Below are 19415 nucleotides of genomic sequence, written 5' to 3'. Positions count from 1 at the left end.
TTATTTTATCGACATGGCCAGTTCCAGTGAGTTTGTATTCGCACGAAACCATACCAAGGACAATGACATTGTGTCTGAGTACTTGAGCTCAGAGGATCTGCAAGACAGCGGATACGAGTCGGTGGTGCGCGACTCCGAGTCGTGGGCCGGTGCCATGCCTGCCTCGCAGGGGCTGTACGACGCCCAATATGAAAAAGATGCATGCGGTGTTGGTTTCTTGTGTCACATCAAGGGAAAGGCATCGCACAAGATTGTGTCGGAAGCGCGCTTCCTGCTGTGCAACATGACGCACCGAGGTGCCACGGGTGCAGATGCCCGCGACGGTGACGGTGCGGGTGTTATGACTGGTATGCCAGATGCCTTTCTTCGTCGCGAGGTGGCGATCGACCACGACTTTGAGCTGCCGCCTGTAGGCCAGTATGCGTGCGGTAATCTCTTCTTTACATCGCAGGATGATCAAGCTCGCGCAGAGCACATTCAACTGTTCGAAACGATTGCCGAAAAGTTGGGCCTGCGTGTCCTGGGCTGGCGTGAAGTGCCCGTCGACAGTACGATTCTTGGCCCTGCGTCGCATAGTCGTGAGCCCAAGACGATGCAGCCGTTTGTCGTGATGGGTGACCACTATGGATGGACATCGAAGAAGTGTGAAATGAACGGCGGCTCGTTCGACGACAAACACTTTGCTCGACAACTGTATGTTTTGCGCAAGCATGCATCGCACCGCATTGGTTTGGCGAACTGGTTCTACATCTGTTCGCTGAGCCCGACCAATATTGTTTACAAGGGCCAGCTGAGCCCTGTCCAGGTTTACAACTACTTCCATGACCTGAACAACTCTGCATACTCTGCGCACTTTGCACTTGTGCACTCGCGATTCTCTACGAACACGTTCCCTTCGTGGGACCGTGCACAGCCACTGCGCTGGGCCGCTCACAACGGAGAAATCAACACGATTCGCGGGAACAAAAACTGGATGCGCGCTCGTGAGGGCCTGCTGCGATCTGAGGTGTTTGGCGACGACCTCGATTTACTGTACCCCATCATTGAGAATGGCGGCTCGGACTCCGCAGCCTTCGATAATGTCCTGGAACTTCTTGTGATCAATAAGGTGCTGACACTTCCACAGGCCGTAATGTTGATGGTGCCAGAGGCGTGGCAAGGCTCGGAGAAGGACCCAGCCAAAGTGGCGTTTTACCAGTGGGCCGCTTGCTTGATGGAGCCTTGGGACGGTCCAGCGCTCTTCACGTTCTGTGATGGTCGTTACTGTGGTGCGAACCTGGACCGAAATGGCTTGCGTCCGTGCCGCTGGGTCACGACCAATGACGACATTATGGTGTGTGCGTCGGAAGTCGGCACGGTGGCGATTCCACGCTGAGACGATCACCGCTAAAGGCCGTTTGCGCCCTGGTCGCATGCTGCTCGTCGACACGGTTGAGGGCCGCATTGTGGATGACCGCGAGCTCAAGTCCAGCACGGCACACCTCGCAGACTTTGCGGCGTGGATCGAGCACAACCTGCTCGATCTGAACCAGATTACGCAAAGCGTGAGCCGGGTGTGCTCAGGCTCTTTGACGCCCCAGCTCGACGACTCGGCGACTTAGCACGGACCCTCGCCTGCGAGCATTCGGATACACGGTTGACCAGGTCAACATGCTCATGCTGCCGATGATCAATGACAGCAAGGAGGCTCTTGGCAGTATGGGTAGTGATGCGCCACTTGCTTGTATGTCGCAGACGCCACGGCTTGTGTTTGAATACTTCCGCCAGCTGTTTGCACAAGTGACGAATCCGCCGATAGACCCGATCCGTGAGGCCGTCGTCATGTCGCTCGACCAGTACATTGGGCCAGAAGGCAATCTGTTGGAAATGAACGAGAAGCAGTGCAACCGCATCTACCTTCAGAGTCCCGTACTGAGCATGGAGCAGATGGCGGCACTCCGTCAGATGCATCTCGTGTACCCAGAGTGGAAGTCGGTCACGGTCGACACGACTTTTGACCACGCGCTGGGCGTTGCTGGATACGAGGCGACGCTCGACCGCGTATGCGCCGAAGTGTCGCATGCCATTGAGGAGAATATCCGTATCGTTGTATTGTCGGACCGCCATGTTGGGCCGCACCGCGTCGCTATCAGCTCGCTTATCGCCTGTGGCGGTGTGCACCACCACCTGATTCGGCAGAAGAAGCGCAACCGCATTGCCCTGGTGATCGAGTCTGCTGAGGCGCGCGAAGTACACCACGTGTGTGTGCTGCTCGGCTACGGCGCTGACGCGATCTGCCCATGGCTCGCGCAAGAGGCTGTGCTTAAGGTGCACCGCGAGGGTCTGTCAAAGACAGACGTGCCCGCTGCGAAGCTGACCGAAAACTGGCGTGCCGCGACGGACAGCGGCATCACCAAAGTCATGTCAAAGATGGGCATTTCAACACTCCAGTCGTACAAAGGTGCCCAGATCTTTGAGGCGCTTGGTCTCGACAATTCGGTGGTGGATCGTTGCTTCGCTGGCACGGCGTCGAGAATTCGCGGTGCTACGTTTGAAGTGCTCGCGGCCGATGCGCTGGAAATGCACGAGCAGGCGTACCCACGTCGCCACACGGTTGGCTTCGAGGGCCTGCCCGAGACGGGTGACTACCACTGGCGCGATGGTGGCGAGCCCCATGTGAACGACCCGAACTGCATTGCACACCTGCAGGACGCGACACGCACCAAGAACCAGGCTGCTTGGGACGCGTACACCAAAGCGTCGCACAACATGACAAAGGCTACGACGCTGCGTGGCTTGCTGGACTTTGACTACGGCAAGGCACGTCCTATTCCTGTGGATCAGGTCGAGCCATGGACGGAAATTGCACAGCGCTTCTGTACGGGTGCCATGTCGTACGGTTCCATCTCTATGGAGGCGCACTCGGCGCTCGCCATTGCGCTGAACCGGCTGGGCGGCAAGTCGAATACGGGTGAGGGTGGTGAGGACCCCGAGCGATCGATCCCGCTGCCGAACGGCGACTCGCTGCGCTCCAAGATCAAGCAGATTGCCTCTGGTCGCTTTGGTGTGACGTCACGCTACTTGTCGGACGCCGACGAGCTGCAGATCAAGATGGCCCAGGGCGCCAAGCCCGGCGAGGGTGGTGAGCTTCCTGGTCACAAGGTGTCCGAATCGATTGCCCGCACGCGTCACAGTACGGCGGGCGTCGGTCTCATCTCGCCCCCGCCACACCATGACATTTACTCGATCGAGGACTTGAAGCAGCTGATCTACGATCTTAAGTGCTCGAACCCTCGTGCTCGTGTGAGTGTCAAGCTTGTCTCAGAGGTGGGCGTTGGCGTGATCGCGTCCGGTGTCGCTAAGGCCAAGGCGGACCACATCCTCATCTCAGGTCATGATGGCGGTACAGGCGCAGCGCGCTGGACCAGTATCAAGTACGCGGGCTTGCCATGGGAGCTGGGTCTCGCTGAGACGCATCAAACGCTCGTGCTGAACGACCTCCGTGGCCGTGTCGTTGTGCAGACAGACGGACAGCTTCGTACGGGTCGCGATGTCGCGATTGCTTGCTTGCTGGGTGCTGAAGAGTACGGATTCTCAACGGCGCCGCTGATCTCGATGGGCTGCATCATGATGCGCAAATGCCACCTGAACACGTGTCCCGTTGGCATCGCGACCCAGGACCCAATTCTTCGTGAGAAGTTTGCCGGTCAGCCTGAGCATGTCATCAACTTCTTCTACTACCTGTCGGAAGAGCTGCGTTCGATCATGGCCAAACTGGGTCTGCGTACGATCAACGAAATGGTCGGCCGCTCCGACCTTTTGCGCATGGACGAGGCTGCGCGAACGCCCAAGACGGCGAACCTGAACTTGAGTGCTCTGCTCAAGCCGGCGCATGAGATGCGCCCGGGCGCTGCCACACACAAGGTCCGGCAGCAGGACCACAGGCTGTACGTGCGCCTGGACAACAAGTTTATCGACGAAGCGGAGCCGGCTCTTTCGCGTGGCTTGCCGGTGCAGATCGACTGCCATGTCGTCAACACGGACCGTGCCCTTGGCACGACTCTGTCGTACCATGTGTCGAAGCTGTTCGGTGGTGATGGCCTTCCACGTGACACGATCCACATATCTGCCAAAGGCAGTGCAGGCCAGTCGTGCGGTGCATTCCTCGCGCCTGGCATCACGCTCGAGCTCGAGGGCGATGCAAACGACTACGTCGGCAAGGGCCTGTCGGGTGGTCGTCTCATCGTGTACCCACCCAAGTCGTCGTCCTTCATGGCTGAGGAGAACGTCATCGTCGGCAACACCTGTTTGTACGGCGCAACAAGCGGCCATGCCTTCTTTGCCGGTATTGCCGCTGAGCGATTCCCCGTGCGTAACTCGGGCGCGCATGCTGTCGTTGAAGGCGTCGGTGATCATGGCTGTGAGTACATGACAGGTGGTCGTGTTGTTGTGCTCGGTTCGACGGGCCGCAACTTTGCTGCTGGTATGAGCGGCGGTATAGCCTATGTCCTCGATATGAACCGCGACTTTGCCAGCAAGTGCAACATGGAGATGGTGGAGCTAGGCTCCGTGCAGGAGCCGCAGGAAATCGCCGAGCTCCGCATGCTTTTGGAGGATCACCGCCACTACACTGGCTCGTCTCTGGCTGAGCACGTGATTCACGAGTTCCACCACCTCCTCCCACGCTTCGTACGTGTGATGCCCACGGACTACAAGCGCGTGCTCGAACAAGAGGCCGCTAAAGCCGCCGAGGAAAAGAAGCGCTCTAGTCATGTGGATCTGCGTGGTACACTCTCCCGTCGTGGCAGCCAGGTCGATGTCACCATGGGTGACGAGGCGAATGCACACGCCACGCCGGATGTCGCGTTGCCTGTCTCTACCGAGCCTGCCGTCGTGGACATGGAGGAAGCCATGCTCGACGAAGAGCTCACAAAGGCGCGCACCGAGAAGCTCGACAAAATGCGCGGCTTCATGAAGTACCATCGCCGTGGTGAGTCGTACCGCAACGCGTCTGCACGCGTGAAGGACTTTAAGGAGCTGTCGAGCCGTCTGACAGAGCCCGAGCTGAAACTGCAGACTGCTCGATGCATGGACTGCGGTGTGCCTTTCTGTCAGTCCGACAATGGATGCCCCATCTCCAACATTATTCCTAAGTGGAATGACCTTGTATTCAAGGGTCAATGGCGTGATGCGTTGAACCGCTTGCTCATGACGAACAACTTCCCTGAGTTTACTGGCCGTGTATGCCCTGCTCCCTGCGAAGGAGCGTGTGTGCTGGGCATCATTGAATCGCCCGTCGGCATCAAGTCGATCGAGTGTGCCATCATCGATCACGCCTGGGAACAGGGTTGGATGGTGCCGCGTCCCCCGCCGCAACGCACGGGCAAGACGGTCGCTGTCATTGGCTCAGGCCCAGCCGGTCTCTCATGTGCCGATCAGCTAAACCGTGCTGGTCACACTGTCGTTGTTTATGAGCGTGCTGATCGTATCGGTGGTTTGCTGATGTACGGCATTCCGAACATGAAGCTGGACAAGCAAGTCGTCGACCGACGTGTGAATCTTATGGCTGCCGAAGGCGTTCAGTTTATCACCAACACAGAGATCGGAAAAGACGTCGATGCTGCCGACCTGCACAAACAAAATGACGCTGTTGTTTTCGCCACTGGTGCGACGTGGCCACGTGACTTGAGGATTCCTGGCCGCGACGCGAATGGTGTCCACTTTGCGATGGAGTTCCTGTCGTCTACGACGCATTCGCTGCTCGACACGCAACTTGCAGAGGGCACATACTTGAATGCCAAGGGCAAGCATGTGATCGTCATCGGTGGTGGCGATACAGGTAACGACTGTATAGGTACGGCTGTGCGCCATGGTGCAGCGTCTGTGGTCAACTTTGAGTTGCTACCTCAGCCACCTGCTGCCCGTGCCGAGAACAATCCTTGGCCGCAATGGCCGCGGGTCTTCCGTACCGACTACGGTCACTCGGAGGTCAAGGCACGCTGGGGCAATGACCCGCGCGAGTACTGCATCTCGACTACGGAGTTTGAGAAGGATGCAAGTGGCAACCTTATCGCTCTGAACACTGTCCGTGTTTCCTGGGAGCTAGACGCCAGTGGCAAGTGGCAAATGACCAAGGTCCCTGGCAGCGAACAACGCTTCCCATGTGATTTGTGCTTCCTTGCACTTGGTTTCCTGGGTCCTGAAAATGCTGCGATTGAGTCGCTGAAATTGAAGCAGGACGCTCGCAGCAACATTCTCGCTGACACAAACCGCGGTGAGCGCCCATACAAGACCTCCGTTGATCGCGTCTACGCTGCTGGCGACTGCCGTCGTGGCCAGTCGCTTATTGTGTGGGGCATTCAAGAGGGTCGTGCGTGTGCTGCCCAGGTCGACACGGACCTCATGTCCTCGTCGTACCTGCCCTGGGCCGGTAGTATTCCAAAGCGCATCCATGTCGCTGATGAGCCTGCTTCAGCTGCTCTTGCAACGAAGCGCCAGTCCATTACCGCTTAACACGCTGTTGCCAGTCAATTTTGTAGTGCTTGGTTCCTGTAAGCGATCATTGCAATTCTTGTACAAACGATTGGTGGGTGCACGATTGAGTGAGATCGAGGCGGCGTAGGTAGATGTAAGTGGGATACGCTAGTTGAGCTTTCGGCTGCCCGAAACAATATTACTATTCAATACACACCATTTCTCTTCATAGGACTTCTTCCATATCACCGTTTGGTTGAGAATACTTTCTGAGGCATCTTTCGAGCAGTCGTGACTTAGCGATTGCTCGTATTTTTCCTCATACCCGACGCGCCGACCATCCTCTTTGCCATCTCGCCCCACATTGGATTCTATTTTCTATACTCAAGTTTGATTGGATTAAATGACCTGCATTTTTCCTGCGAGCAAAATTGCATCTCTGCGTCATCCAACTCTGCCTCTTCAGATTCCGGCAGCATCAACCTGAGTGGCAAGATCACGTCCCTGTGGAGGGCATCAAGCACCGCACACTATTTGCTTTTATTCGTGCATTTCGCGCGCCTTGGACCTGATTCTGGACCGTTGCTATTAGATGTGGATTTAAGCGGTTTGCCACCAAGCTCGCCAGTTAATCTGCTCCAAGTTGACACAAAGATTCAATTCCGTACCCCGAACGTCGCACATTGCGCGCACACTGCGCAAGGCGTCGTTACCCACGATGCCAGGCGATTCTAAGCAAGAAATAGTATCAGCTCAGTTAGGGAATCATGTTTCGCGTGGTTCTTCGCATTCAGACACTGCATTCTCTTTCGTGTGTTTGGGTGTGGGAGGTGGGCCATTCGACGACAATTGTTCCTGCTACGTGATGAAACCCGCGGACAGAGCATGGCACGAAGGAACAATACTTGTTGAAGGTGGTTCATTTCTAGGCTCTCTTATGCGGTGCCTTGAGAATCCTGCCGAATCGTTTTATGACGCGCAGTTTCCTAAGAACCTCAATGCAGAGTCCCGTGCTGAGGTGTTTAACTCATGGATCTCAAAAGTGTTGGTCTCTCATGGTCATTTAGATCATATTTATGGTCTGGTACTAGCATCTGCAAGCATTCGTGCACAGAGGCCTATATATGGTCTTCCGGATACACTCGAATCAATTCTTTCTGTGTTCGATGGTCGTGTGTGGCCGCGCCTGGCGTCGTATGATGAATCTGACCCCATGGCGTTCTATCATTTGCGCAAAATGCAAGCTGAACAATCTTTATGTATTGCTCCTGATATTGAAGTCATTCCATATCCTATTTCTCATGGCCCCACGCGCCTTGCCGCGGGTGTCTCGCAGTTCGACGAACAAATTTTGCAGGCGCCGCGAGTAGAGGATTGTCATTGCCATATGAATGGAGACTTTAGCCGGACAGTTTCCACGGCTTTTCACTTTAAGAATCGACGTCTGGATCGGGATGTGCTGTTCTTAGGTGACGTGGAACCGGACCAGATCGCTGGGTCGAACAACAATTTGACTCTCTGGGAGGCAGTTGCTAAACGCGCTGCCGAAGGAAAGTTAAAAGCTGTGTTTATCGAATGCAGTTTTGCATCTGAACAGCCTAGCCACTTGTTGTTCGGCCATCTAACGCCAATTTACTTGTACAAGGAACTAGAAGCGCTAGCACGTTGTGTGTGTGCAGCCCGCAAGCAGGATGAATCTTCCTTGGAAAACAGCTTGCGTGGGCTTAAGTGCATTGTAATCCATGTCAAAGGCATGGTACTCTCTGCTGATCCGTCTTACTCGTGTTGTAACCCTATTCCCAAAACGACGTCGGCAACGTCACTTCCCCTACCCATTCCCATTTTACAACTCATCGAAAAAGAACTCCACGCGCTGGAAAGCAAAGGGCGTCTTGGTGTCGAATTCGTGATGGCTAATCGTGGACAGCGTATTGGTACGTGGATGTCGACCGTTCTGTGATCATATGACTTACGTTTTAGAGTGCTAGTCTGATTGCCAATCCCAAGGAGGGATCATGCTGATCGCTTTCGCTACCATTACTGGGACATTATAACCATAATTTCACACCAACTTTAACATTTTCTCCCCTTCCTCCCTTCCATCATGAATGGACATGATCGTAGACAATTTTCTATTATTTTATCTTTTATTTTTTGGCTAAGTAGCTTGTACATGTTTATTTTGTTTTCACATGATAAAAATTGTACCCGACTTGATCATATGTCATGTCTTTGGTTCCATACTCATTACATTAGTTCGGTATTTTTGTCGTCTTAGTTTTTTAGATGTTCGGCGCTTGGAATCCCGCCCGGGGGAATATTATACAAGGGCATTGCATGGGCATCAGCATTTCGCTTTACGACCGTGTTCGGCCACCATTGCAAGATGTTCTGGTTTGCTGTTGGCAACGTAATTGCCACAAAGATAAGAAGTTCCGACAAGATCGTGCCGATGTCGAGTGCATTCGCTGTGACGAAATTGTACTTGGACCACCAACTAAAATAATATTTGCGTAGGTAGAATTGGAAAAAAAACGCGACCGAAAACCAAGCAGTAAAGTTTATACTGTGCGAGAGAGGAAGCATGCCAACTCCAAAGAAAAAAATAGGCCAGCTCACATAGTTAATCCAATTCAGCTTCCATTTCCATTTGATTAATGCGGTAATAATCGGCGCAGCTGTTCCAGCCAAGAGTCCCCAAAGAATAAATTGGAAGGCCTCACCTTTGAAAATGTATCGAGGTCCGATAGAGCTCCAAAGCAAAGATGTGACAAAATAGAGATTCGGGCTCCAGCACGAAAGTTGGAACTTGGAGTTCTCTGTACAAATGTCAGGCACGTTCATCACCAACGCATCTTTAACAGCCATTTGCACACACCCGGTAATCGTGGCACATACAATCTGCAACAGGAACATGGTTCGAGGAGGAATTTTCATATAGTGTCCCAGTTTCATGTTCCCAGTAAATTGGAGACAGCCAGTCAAGGTTTGCACTGCAAGAGATTTGAATAAGGAGAAGCCCTCTGGCAAATTGGGTGTCAAGTAGGCTCCTATGACATCCGCAAGAATGTTATCACCGATCATCTGGCCGGACATTGCAACCACAAACCCACTTGGAAGCGTATAAAATAAAGGAAGAACCATCCCAACAATGATTGCTTTCATTGGAACTTTGAATGACACAAAGTCAACAATCAACAGTAAAGCGATAAAGCATATGCAGAGAGTTGTAAAGTACCATGATGTAGGAACGTGCTTGTACCGGCGCATAAGTTTGGCATGGATATCGGGAGTTTCTGGTGTCTTTCGTTGTAATGCGCGGAGAATATCGTCGTAATGATTCAAGATCATATTCAAAATGACAGCTGTAATCGACGCAAATCCACCAAAGTACGAAACAACAAAGCCAATCGACAGATAAAGAGGTGAATACTCCAGGTACTTCTGATGTTGGAATTGAAAGTTGGATTGTTGAATCACTTTTTCCTCTTGATATGGTTTACCAAATTTGTCGTATGCCATATGCCCTGTGAAGGGGAAGTAGCCCGAGCCCCACGTATTCGTAAAGTACAAGATCGGCATCACGATCCACGCGAACAAGACAAAACCAGCGAAAAAATTGCATTCAGCCCACCAGGGAGTTACCATGGGCGAGCCAAAAAAAGAAATCTGGCCCCAGTCAAATGTAAAACTAGTAAGGCCCATGCCGTTTGCACCAGCAACGATGTTCAGAACCCTGTCAGTTGGTCTGATCCAGCAAAGCCAACAAAACACCGTGAGGAATTCGAAGAAGAGCCCAGGCAAAAAATTGTAGAAAAACGCCCCAAAGACGACGTAAACGAACCAGCGCATGCGTGAAATCCGCTTGTCCTGCCTATCGTCTTCTGCGTGCAGTGTATTCAGGATCGTTGTCACGACAAGTACTTGTGGCCACAGCATGGATGCAGGCTCAACGAGGAATCGATATAACAATCCTGAGAAACTAAATCCAATCACACGCGTAAAAATCATATATAAATAGTCGAACCAATATTGGTGATTTACGCGGTGGGTGAAATGGATTTGGCGCGACACAAGAAAATTAACAATGTAGGATGGCATGATTGAAATGGACGCAAGTGATGAAATTAAGGTGTGCTCCTTAATATTGAATGCGCCAGGATTGAGCGAAAACTCTGAACCACCGAGAAAAGAGGGAAGTTGAACCGTTCGAGTGGGTAAGACAGCAGCCATGAGTTTGCCCAGAGGATATGACACAACCGTGATAACGATCGGCGAGACGGTGGGTGCAGGATATCGGAGCATGAAGTACGTGTTGGCAGCGCCGGCCAGTGTACTTAAGAAGAGCGATAGAAATATTACGCGAAAAGTTGCTGTAGGCATTGACGGGTCGTCGATGTTCGAAACAGAGGCGCGTACCTCCGGATAAGGCGAATCTTCCTCGATCCCATCGCCAGCTATGAAGCTTTCTTCGTCGTGATCGACCGCCTCATCGGACTCATTCAGGGAGTTCAGTTCATGCTCATTTTCCCATGATTCTTTGTCTTCGTCGGCACCAACGACTCTGCTTGATGTTTTTGTCGATCGAGCATAAGCGTCACGCCTATTTCTATAGCGGAAAAGACTTCGCTCATTTGTGTGCACGGATGACGGCATGTCCGACATGCTAGTCAATGACCTGGACCGCTTATACGCTTGATCAGGTAACATAGCAACTGGACTTTCAGATAACAGATCTCGCGGGTCTTCATCGGGCTTCAAGTCTCGCGAAACAAGCCTGCTTGCTGAGGACGGATATTGTGACCACTCAGGCACTTGCATGGAACGGGGTGGCATTTGATTTGGTGTTCGAGCTCGTGAATACGGAAACTCGCTCGATGACGATTTCGGCGGTCGCCACGCTAACGAGGGCTCATTATTGAAAGAAAAACAGCCAGGACGTGTTTGTATAGGCGAAAGCTCATCTAGCGGGAATTCGTTCAGCGACGACTCGCTTGCAGGAAGTTCATTCACGGACCATTCATTCTGATGGTAAGCATGCACGTGTTCAGGATGCAAGCAGCCCATGAGGTTCGAATCCCGCATAGACGAAGTTTCGTGAGTTTCATCTATCATAAGAGGCGCACGTTCAGAGCCACGGGCATCCGTGCGCAAAGCATCGTCCCACTCGTCGACATCGTCTTGAGGCACGTCTGCAGCCTCTTCGCGATGTGCTTCGATTTGCGGAGTGGTCAGAAACTCGCGACGAGGACCTGTATCGGTAAAGGCGAACACATCGTCGTCGTCTGATTCGGACTCAACGCTAGGTCCCATGATGCGTTCGTCGAACGGTCGATGCATGTTAGCAGCACAGACGGCGCCAGCAGGGAGAGCAAAATCGCGATTCGAATTTGTCGCGGCACTTGAGTTGCCAGACCAACTAGTATTTATCAAACTTTTACGTCTTGTCGCTTGTGTATGTGGAAACTCCAGAGTAGTACTATAACCATGGTCGGGCCGCTGAGCGGCATCCATGTTCAGACGACCAAGCGGGTTCTCGGCGATTTTAAACGATTGGTTGGACGCACGCAAAATCCACTATAGCAAGTCTGACAAATAAAAGCACGAGTTGCATTTAACGCCCGAACCCCAATGAAGTCTGACCAAAAGCTTCGCAAGCACAGTGCAGCAATACGATCTGTTGTATCCGAAATGATACGAGACGCTGGGTTTCATAGGCTTATCACAGCAACATACAATATAGCGTTGAAATCACTTTACCTAGTCTAGCAAGCATATTTGCATCTGCGTGGAAGTGACGATACACGGAATCCACATGTGCGATATCCAAGAACATAGGACTATTGTACCTTGAATTACGATGACAAGTTATGCTTTGCTGAATGAAGAGGGAGGGAAGGGAATAGAGAGACGCTCAAATTATGGGAAAAAAAAGCAACTTGTATATTTTATACAGACGCCCCATCGGATTGTTCACACTCATCAATATTGCGCCAGGGTATGGTGGTTTGGTCCAAAAGGGGTCGTGCAGGCCCAAACTCAAGTGGAAGGCGTTCGTCAGGCGGTACTGCCTCGCTTACTTTCACATCCTGCAATGGGGGTTCAAGCGACCGCATAATATCCTGAACTACTCGGACACGGCAGGCGAGTAGTGTCGCAGCCACGCGAAGCAGAGAATGCGGCATATTCTGACTCGTGTACCAATGCCGAGACCAAATCTGTTGGAAAGTGCGAACAAGTGCTATTCTCACATCCATCACGCAGTCTCCAGCGAGCTTGAGTAGGCAAGGAAGAACAAGGTGTTCAAACCGATCACAGCCAAGCTCTTCCTCCAAGAGAACTCGAGCGATGTGCAAGAATGTTGAGCGTTGCCGCGATGTCGGAGCATAGGCGAAGTCGCAAAGCATCGACAAGAAACCGTCGGCGATCGTCTCGTCATGGAGACGGAATGTATGGTATATTATAGGCACGGCGTGGCAGCCGATCGCCCGGATGGCATTTACAGAGTCATTAAGGGCAAGCAGCAAGAGTGTCACGAGACATCCGTCTTCATCTGTCAGAAGGAGCGTTGGCACAAGTGACGGAATATGCATAGCAAGGCTCTGTCGCAGGTGCCATTCCTGCGAGTAAGCATCAAACCAAAGAGCAGGAATGCGACGGAGCTGTTCGCGAGCGATATGTGGTGGGAGAAGAAGCCAAAACTCGTCCATATGCTCAAGAAGTGTAGCCGTCACATCCAAGCACGAGTCATGCAGAAAACGGTCAACCACAGGCACAAGGTCCGTTGCTGCCATCTCTGAGCCCAAAAGCCGAGCGATTTCATGAAGTGATGCAGCAAGCGAGTTTCGCACATTATCATACGCATGCTGAGTCAACTGCATGTACAAAGGTCGTAGTTTGGGCCAGTGCTGCGCACCCATCGTGAGAAGCACGGCTGGGAAATTGAAGGCGATAATGAGCGAATAGTCAGAGTTAGACAGCAAGTCGCGGTGGGCCTCCGTGTCAGAAGTAGTCCCATTACCAGTATCCACGGCGAGTGCGGCATCTATGGGCAAACCCATGAACATGCGCACAAGTTCATCCGGCACACCAGCATCATCATCATGGAATAAGTAGATCACCTCGCCAATCATCTCAAACGCCGCGAGCTGAACATTCGGCGACACATCCTGCTTCAGTGCACGCATAATGAGCACAAGATTCTCGCGCCGCGCTTGGTTGTGCGGTTGTATAGCAAACACTCCAGGCAAAGAATAGCACGCTGCCTGTCGCACCTGCCATACATGATCTAGGAGCACACGATTGATTGCTTCGAACAAACGGACGGGCGCATTTGTTTCCTCTAATAGAAACCCATCATCCTCCTCAACCATGAGCGCTTTGCCGATGATGCCTATTGCCGCAGCGACTTCTTTTCGTACAAAGAACGCCGGATCACACGGCCAACTAGTGATTTCTGGTACCACGCGGCACGTTAGTTGTTCGCGAGAGAAGCCTCCTTCCACGGTGATCGCAGCCAGCAAATTCACAGACATCATGCGCCCGAGAGCTGACTCCTCGTCAAATGGCAAACGTTCATACGGCGTTGCTCCTGCTCCTGATTCTGCCTTATCGGTATTTGGAGCTGGAATCGCACTGGAAGCAGCAGCAGTAGACGCGGATGGTTCAGGGGTGCTGTCGTCCATGCATGAAATAGCAATGGCCACATGTTCGAAAAGCTCGTTGAGGACAGCTTCACGTGCTTCACGTCCGAAATTGTACGGCGTGAGCGGCACGAGCTTGTCACGCGCCATACCCATTTCCACCAAGTCTGCATGTCGCACGTCATCAGCAGTGCTGTGTGAGTCATCGTCTTCTTGACGCAAAGCCTCGTCATAGTGCTTGCTGCGCAGGAAATATTCAACGATAGATGCCTGTGTAGCGCCAGATACTGCATTGTTGGGATTCAGGAGCAATGAACAAAGAAGCGGCGTGAACGTGCTGACCGTTATACAGGGCCGGGGCATGATTTCTTCATCCGTATCATCAGTGCTGGGCTCAAGGTCAGATAGTTCCTGTAGCGGGCAGTTGCGGAAGAAGAACCACATCAAGCGGCCAAGTTCAGGTGCAAACACAGCGCTCACCTCCAGCTCGTCCGTTGCAAGCCCATTGAGCAAAGGAATGATGTATTCGACGGCATCTGTTAGGTCCACATCTTTGATCCAGTCTGCAAGACATCGCGACACAAGCACGCGGTGATAAGCCAAGTCACTTTTGGCAAAAAGAAAAATTCGCTCTAGACAACTAAGACCATCGTCCAAGAACTCTGTGGTCTCGTCTGGATCAACGGTGGTGTCGATGAGGTCTTCCTCAACCGCGGGAGCGGTGGCAGAAATTGGAGCGTTCCCTGCTGTTGATACTTCTGGAGCTGTAACACCCGATAAAGGTGCTAATAGAGCTGCTGTTTTCCTCACGCTCCTCTCTTCACGCTCGTCCTCAGCATCTGCATCATTACTAGTATCTTCTTCTTCTTCGCTGTCCGAGGTTCTGTGCCGAGTGCCATTTGTTGACACATCCGCATACATGGTTGAATCTGGAACAAGACCGGCACGCTGAACCGTGGCATCGGGTAATGTTGGCACAGCCGATGAGCGTACAAGCTGCCACTTCCGAATCCTTTGCTCATTGGAGTCATCATCGTCATCATCATCATCGTCAAGCGCACTGTCGCCTTCGTTTTCAGAACTAGACTCATTACTGCTGGGACCAGATCCCGCTGATGTATCGCCTTCAGATCGTAGACTATCTGAGTCGTCACTCAGCGAATAGCCCGAGCGCGGGGGCAATGCGATGTTGCTGCGAGTCTTGGGCGGACTGTCAGGGACGGAGCGAGGCGATACAGTCATGTCTGGTGGTGATGTCGAGCTCTGGAGCGACAAAGACGAAAGTCGCGGAAATCCCAAATTCACAACTTTGTCACTCGCTGAGCCAGCCGAGTCCAGCGCAAGAACTGGAGACGTAGGAAACACTGGACCGAATCTTTCCATTTCATCTGAATAGTCTGGGGTACGAACAGTTTCCGCAGGTGGTGAGTCGAACCATACAGAGTCAATCACATCAGGACCAGGCACAGGAGGAGGCTCTCGCTGCGTGAACGCCTCCCCACCTTCAAACGACTCAGAAAGAGGTGAGCTGATACGCGCGTTAGAAGATGCACTAAATGGGCCCTCTTGCCATCCAGCAGGTACAGGCAGATTCAAATGTGGCGCGCTCAAGACTGCAGGTGGCGGCGAGTACGATCGTACATGGGGCCTGGATCCTTGAAAGTGATTCGAGAGGCGCCGAACTGTGCGAAGATTAGGAACAGATGATACACGCGTATGATTCCTGCTAGTAGGCACCATATGTCGCTTGGAAAAGTGCAACGGTGACGACGGTGGCGATAGAGAACATGAACGCTCCGATGATGGCGATGAGCCATGTTCCCTTTGGGACGCATCAAAAGAATGTACACGCCGGATTGGGATAGGGCATGATCCAACACGTCCATGGAGTGATGAAGGGTGAAGCATACTCATGGAGTCGTCATTAGATGCAAGAGATTCTGCTTCCGGTGACTCAGATGTCACAGCTGCATGTTAGTCGAAGCACTCAAAACGCAGATGCACATGCTTTCGAAAGCATGTGAAAGGAAACGCATGTTTTGATACGCACCGCTCTCGTCACGCGGCATGCGTGTGTCCTAGGGCGTTGATGCTGATGTTGATTTCTGTTTTTTTTTTTTCTAACAGGAATTTTTTTCTCAAGAGGCCGTTCTGTTTCAAGGAGCGATCCAAGAACTAGAAAACGTGATGAAAATCGTCCTAGGACGAACCCGTGAACGTCGAACGAGTTCGAGCAGACACAACAACACTATTCCTGTGTGGTAACTGCAGAAGGATTAGCTTCGACACTAGACGGTGTATTAGTCCACCCAACTCAATTGGCCATGAGAAAAATCTGCATTATGTCCATTTTACCCGCCTGATGCTAACCTCCACTACATCGTTGCTTTTTAAACTGGAAGCCGTCAATGCTTCTGTGAACGCGCCTTGAAATGATGACGAGCATGCAGGAAAAGCATATAAAGTGCTCGATGAGTCGGAAGCTACTTGGCACTAACTATACATACAAATTACCCGTGCTTGAGCACTCCCAATAAATGCGACAAAGATAATTGTCAAGCAAAGTCGTATGGGTCCATACCTGTGCGCAAGACACAGAAGGGTTTCATGGGATGCAAAGGCATGCACATAATGAGAACTTGACAAAACTAAATAGAGCATAGGAATTCACTCATGAAAATTAGCAAAAATGTGAGTCTAGACATGGGCGTTGATTCACCATGTTAAGGGCTGTCTCGTGATGCAGCAAGGTGGCCGCTAAGGTTAACGTGAACGTGCACACACACGTACAAAGTATTTTCGCCGGAATAACTAATTTTTGTGGTAAGTCAGTATTATAACGTACCATAAGTATAAAAATCCATCTTCATCCTTATACTCAGCATATATATCGTTCATGGAAGCAGATGTAGCGGGCAGCACACTCTCAACAAAAATGAAGATCGCTTTATCTGGTGAAAGCTTAATACGTTTCCGAATTACATAGACAAACTGTCCCACTGTTAGGTCGCCTGGGACCAAGTATTTTTTTTTGCTAATGTTAGGGATGTCTGTCTTCTCCGCTTTCTCGCAAATGACAGGCACGCGGTCAGGGTACTGCTGTCGTATACGTTGTGACTCTTCTATTCGCTGCTCTACATCTGTAAGAATGTCACTCATTATACGTACCGAACGTGTGCTCCTTCTTGAATGCTGATTTCATGCGCACCAGGCGTTAATACGTTGACCAATGTGGTGTCACCTCTCCTTCTCCCCACAATTTTGCCGTCGTGACACGCAAATAGAGGTGCTCATCCACAACGCAAGTCACGTGCAATAGCTTCAGGTGAAGCGTGCATTCGTGCGCCACTGACTGTGGTGCAATTCGAGTGGCGGCGCGACGCGTCGCGAACAACAGTCATCGGTCCCAAGGTGGTATGGTAAAGGCTGAATCCAACGTACGTAGACTTGGAAGAGACTCGAGCTAACGTAAAGTCATCAAATCGCCCTTTGGCCGGAGGCAGGATCCTTCGTAGCCGAGCGCGCACAGCTACACTTGATGAGTCCGTCGTGAACAAAATCAAGGAGCATCAAAAAGAACTTGTGAAGCAGAAGCAGGATGAGGGACTCAAGCGCTTTGCAGGTGAAGGTGGCGCATCGCGCGAATCAAACGAACAGATATTCAAGAAGTTTGAAAGTTATCGGCGCGAAAGTCAGCTTCCAAGCAAAGTCGAAGATCTCAAGGTATGTACACTTGAATATTCGTTTGTGATGTGTGTAGAGACAAGGCTCCGCCGTACTAACCACATGCAGATCATGGTAGATCATCGAGCGCAGTCGATTATTCTTCCGATTAACCAGTTCGCCGTGCCATTTCACATCAAAACTCTGAAGAATGTGAGCAAGTCCGATGAGGGCGAGTTTACGTACCTGCGTATCAACTTCGTCACGCCAGGGCAGTTATCGGGCAAGAAAGAAGACGTGCCTTTCGATGATCCGAACGCCACATTCATCCGAAATGTTAGTTACCGTTCAACAAATACACGACACTTTGACGACCTCTACAATGAAATCACTGAGATGCGTCGGATAGCCGCAAAGCGAGAGGCGGAGCAGAAAGAGATGGCTGATGTCGTTGAGCAAGATGAACTCATCCTGAACAAGCACCGTCCACTCTCTCTTCCAGAAGTATTTCCCCGTCCAGCTTTGGAAGGCAAGCGCGTGCCGGGAAATTTGACGATCCACCAAAATGGTGTTCGTTTTGTTTCGCCACTTCGGCAGGACCAGAAAATTGATGTGCCCTTCAGCAATGTTAAGCACTTGTTTTACCAGCCTTGTGACAAAGAACTGATCGTCCTGATTCATTTTCATTTGAAGTCACCCGTCATTGTTGGCAAGCGCAAAACGCGTGATATTCAATTCTATCGCGAGGCGTCGGAGGTTCAGTTCGATGAGACTGGCAACAGAAAGCGTCGTTACCGCACCGGTGATGAAGATGAAATTGAGCTAGAACAAGAGGAGCGCCGGCGTCGTCACATGCTTAACAAGGAATTCAAACATTTTGCCCATCGCATTGCTGACGCCTCAGAGGGTCGCGTGCAAGTCGATATTCCATATCGAGACCTTGGATTTAATGGTGTACCCTCTCGAGCCAGTGTCCTGCTTCAGCCAACCACAGACTGTCTTGTTCATCTCACAGATCCACCATTTCTCGTTGTTACACTATCAGAAATTGAAATTGTACACCTGGAACGTGTACAGTACGGGCTTTCGTCTTTTGACATGGTGTTTGTGTTCAGCGACTTTTCCCGCGCACCTTTGCATATAAGCAGTGTTCCCACAAGCTCATTAGACGATGTCAAGCAATGGCTCGACTCCGTCGACGTATGCGTAACAGAGGGAGCAGTGAATCTGAATTGGGGCGCGATTATGAAGACGATTAATGAAGATCCGTATGCCTTCTTTCAAGAAGGTGGCTGGGGCTTTTTGCAGGCCGATGCTAGCGACGCATCAGATTTATCCGACAGTGAATCTGAGTCAGAGTTTGACTCAGATCTTGACGATGGCGATCAAGAGTCGACAGAATATTCTGACAGTGGGTCTGACTTTGGTGAGTCAGAAGACAGTGGCTCTGAGCCCAATGAAGACAGTGAGGATGAAGGAGAAGACTGGGATGATCTGGAAGCAAAGGCTGCCAGGGATGATCAAAAGAAGCGGCGTGAAAGGGGCGACATGAGCGGTAGCGACGATGACGATGTCAAACCACGCCCCAAGAAGAGCAAAGGCGGATTTAACAAATTATAGTGTTTATGGATACAAACATACGTGCCATTTTTTAAC

General features: G+C 51.5%; 6 protein-coding genes across 6 annotated transcripts; 3 read left to right on the top strand and 3 right to left on the bottom strand.

Annotated features, from left to right (window-relative positions):
* Positions 1 to 13: 13 nt before the first annotated feature.
* MGL_2017 (uncharacterized protein) lies at positions 14 to 6492 on the top strand (the record flags this gene model as incomplete). The annotated part of the gene is made up of 2 exons (XM_001730966.1): positions 14 to 1333; positions 1645 to 6492. The coding sequence occupies 2 exons, from the start codon at positions 14 to 16 to the stop codon at positions 6490 to 6492; spliced, it is 6168 nt and encodes a 2055-aa protein (XP_001731018.1).
* Positions 6493 to 7666: 1174 nt separating this feature from the next.
* On the top strand, positions 7667 to 8413 carry MGL_2016 (uncharacterized protein; the record flags this gene model as incomplete). Its single annotated transcript, XM_001730965.1, has 1 exon — positions 7667 to 8413. One exon carries the CDS (start codon positions 7667 to 7669, stop codon positions 8411 to 8413), a length of 747 nt encoding a protein of 248 aa, XP_001731017.1.
* A 314-nt stretch (positions 8414 to 8727) lies between these two features.
* On the bottom strand, positions 8728 to 11793 carry MGL_2015 (uncharacterized protein; the record flags this gene model as incomplete). The annotated part of the gene is made up of 1 exon (XM_001730964.1): positions 8728 to 11793. One exon carries the CDS (start codon positions 11791 to 11793, stop codon positions 8728 to 8730), a length of 3066 nt encoding a protein of 1021 aa, XP_001731016.1.
* A 608-nt stretch (positions 11794 to 12401) lies between these two features.
* On the bottom strand, positions 12402 to 16010 carry MGL_2014 (uncharacterized protein; the record flags this gene model as incomplete). The annotated part of the gene is made up of 1 exon (XM_001730963.1): positions 12402 to 16010. One exon carries the CDS (start codon positions 16008 to 16010, stop codon positions 12402 to 12404), a length of 3609 nt encoding a protein of 1202 aa, XP_001731015.1.
* An 809-nt stretch (positions 16011 to 16819) lies between these two features.
* On the bottom strand, positions 16820 to 17298 carry MGL_2013 (uncharacterized protein; the record flags this gene model as incomplete). The annotated part of the gene is made up of 4 exons (XM_001730962.1): positions 16820 to 16853; positions 16887 to 16907; positions 16942 to 17236; positions 17265 to 17298. 4 exons carry the CDS (start codon positions 17296 to 17298, stop codon positions 16820 to 16822), a joined length of 384 nt encoding a protein of 127 aa, XP_001731014.1.
* Positions 17299 to 17512: 214 nt separating this feature from the next.
* Positions 17513 to 19379, top strand: MGL_2012 (uncharacterized protein; the record flags this gene model as incomplete). Its single annotated transcript, XM_001730961.1, has 3 exons — positions 17513 to 17533; positions 17571 to 17819; positions 17889 to 19379. The coding sequence occupies 3 exons, from the start codon at positions 17513 to 17515 to the stop codon at positions 19377 to 19379; spliced, it is 1761 nt and encodes a 586-aa protein (XP_001731013.1).
* Positions 19380 to 19415: the final 36 nt, after the last annotated feature.

The sequence above is a fragment of the Malassezia globosa genome (assembly GCF_000181695.2).
Source record: "Malassezia globosa CBS 7966 chromosome Unknown mgl_sf_4.1, whole genome shotgun sequence".
Classification (NCBI taxonomy): domain Eukaryota; kingdom Fungi; phylum Basidiomycota; class Malasseziomycetes; order Malasseziales; family Malasseziaceae; genus Malassezia; species Malassezia globosa.
The sequence above is the reverse complement of the archived record's forward strand: the minus strand, read 5'-3'. Positions and strand labels throughout refer to the sequence as shown.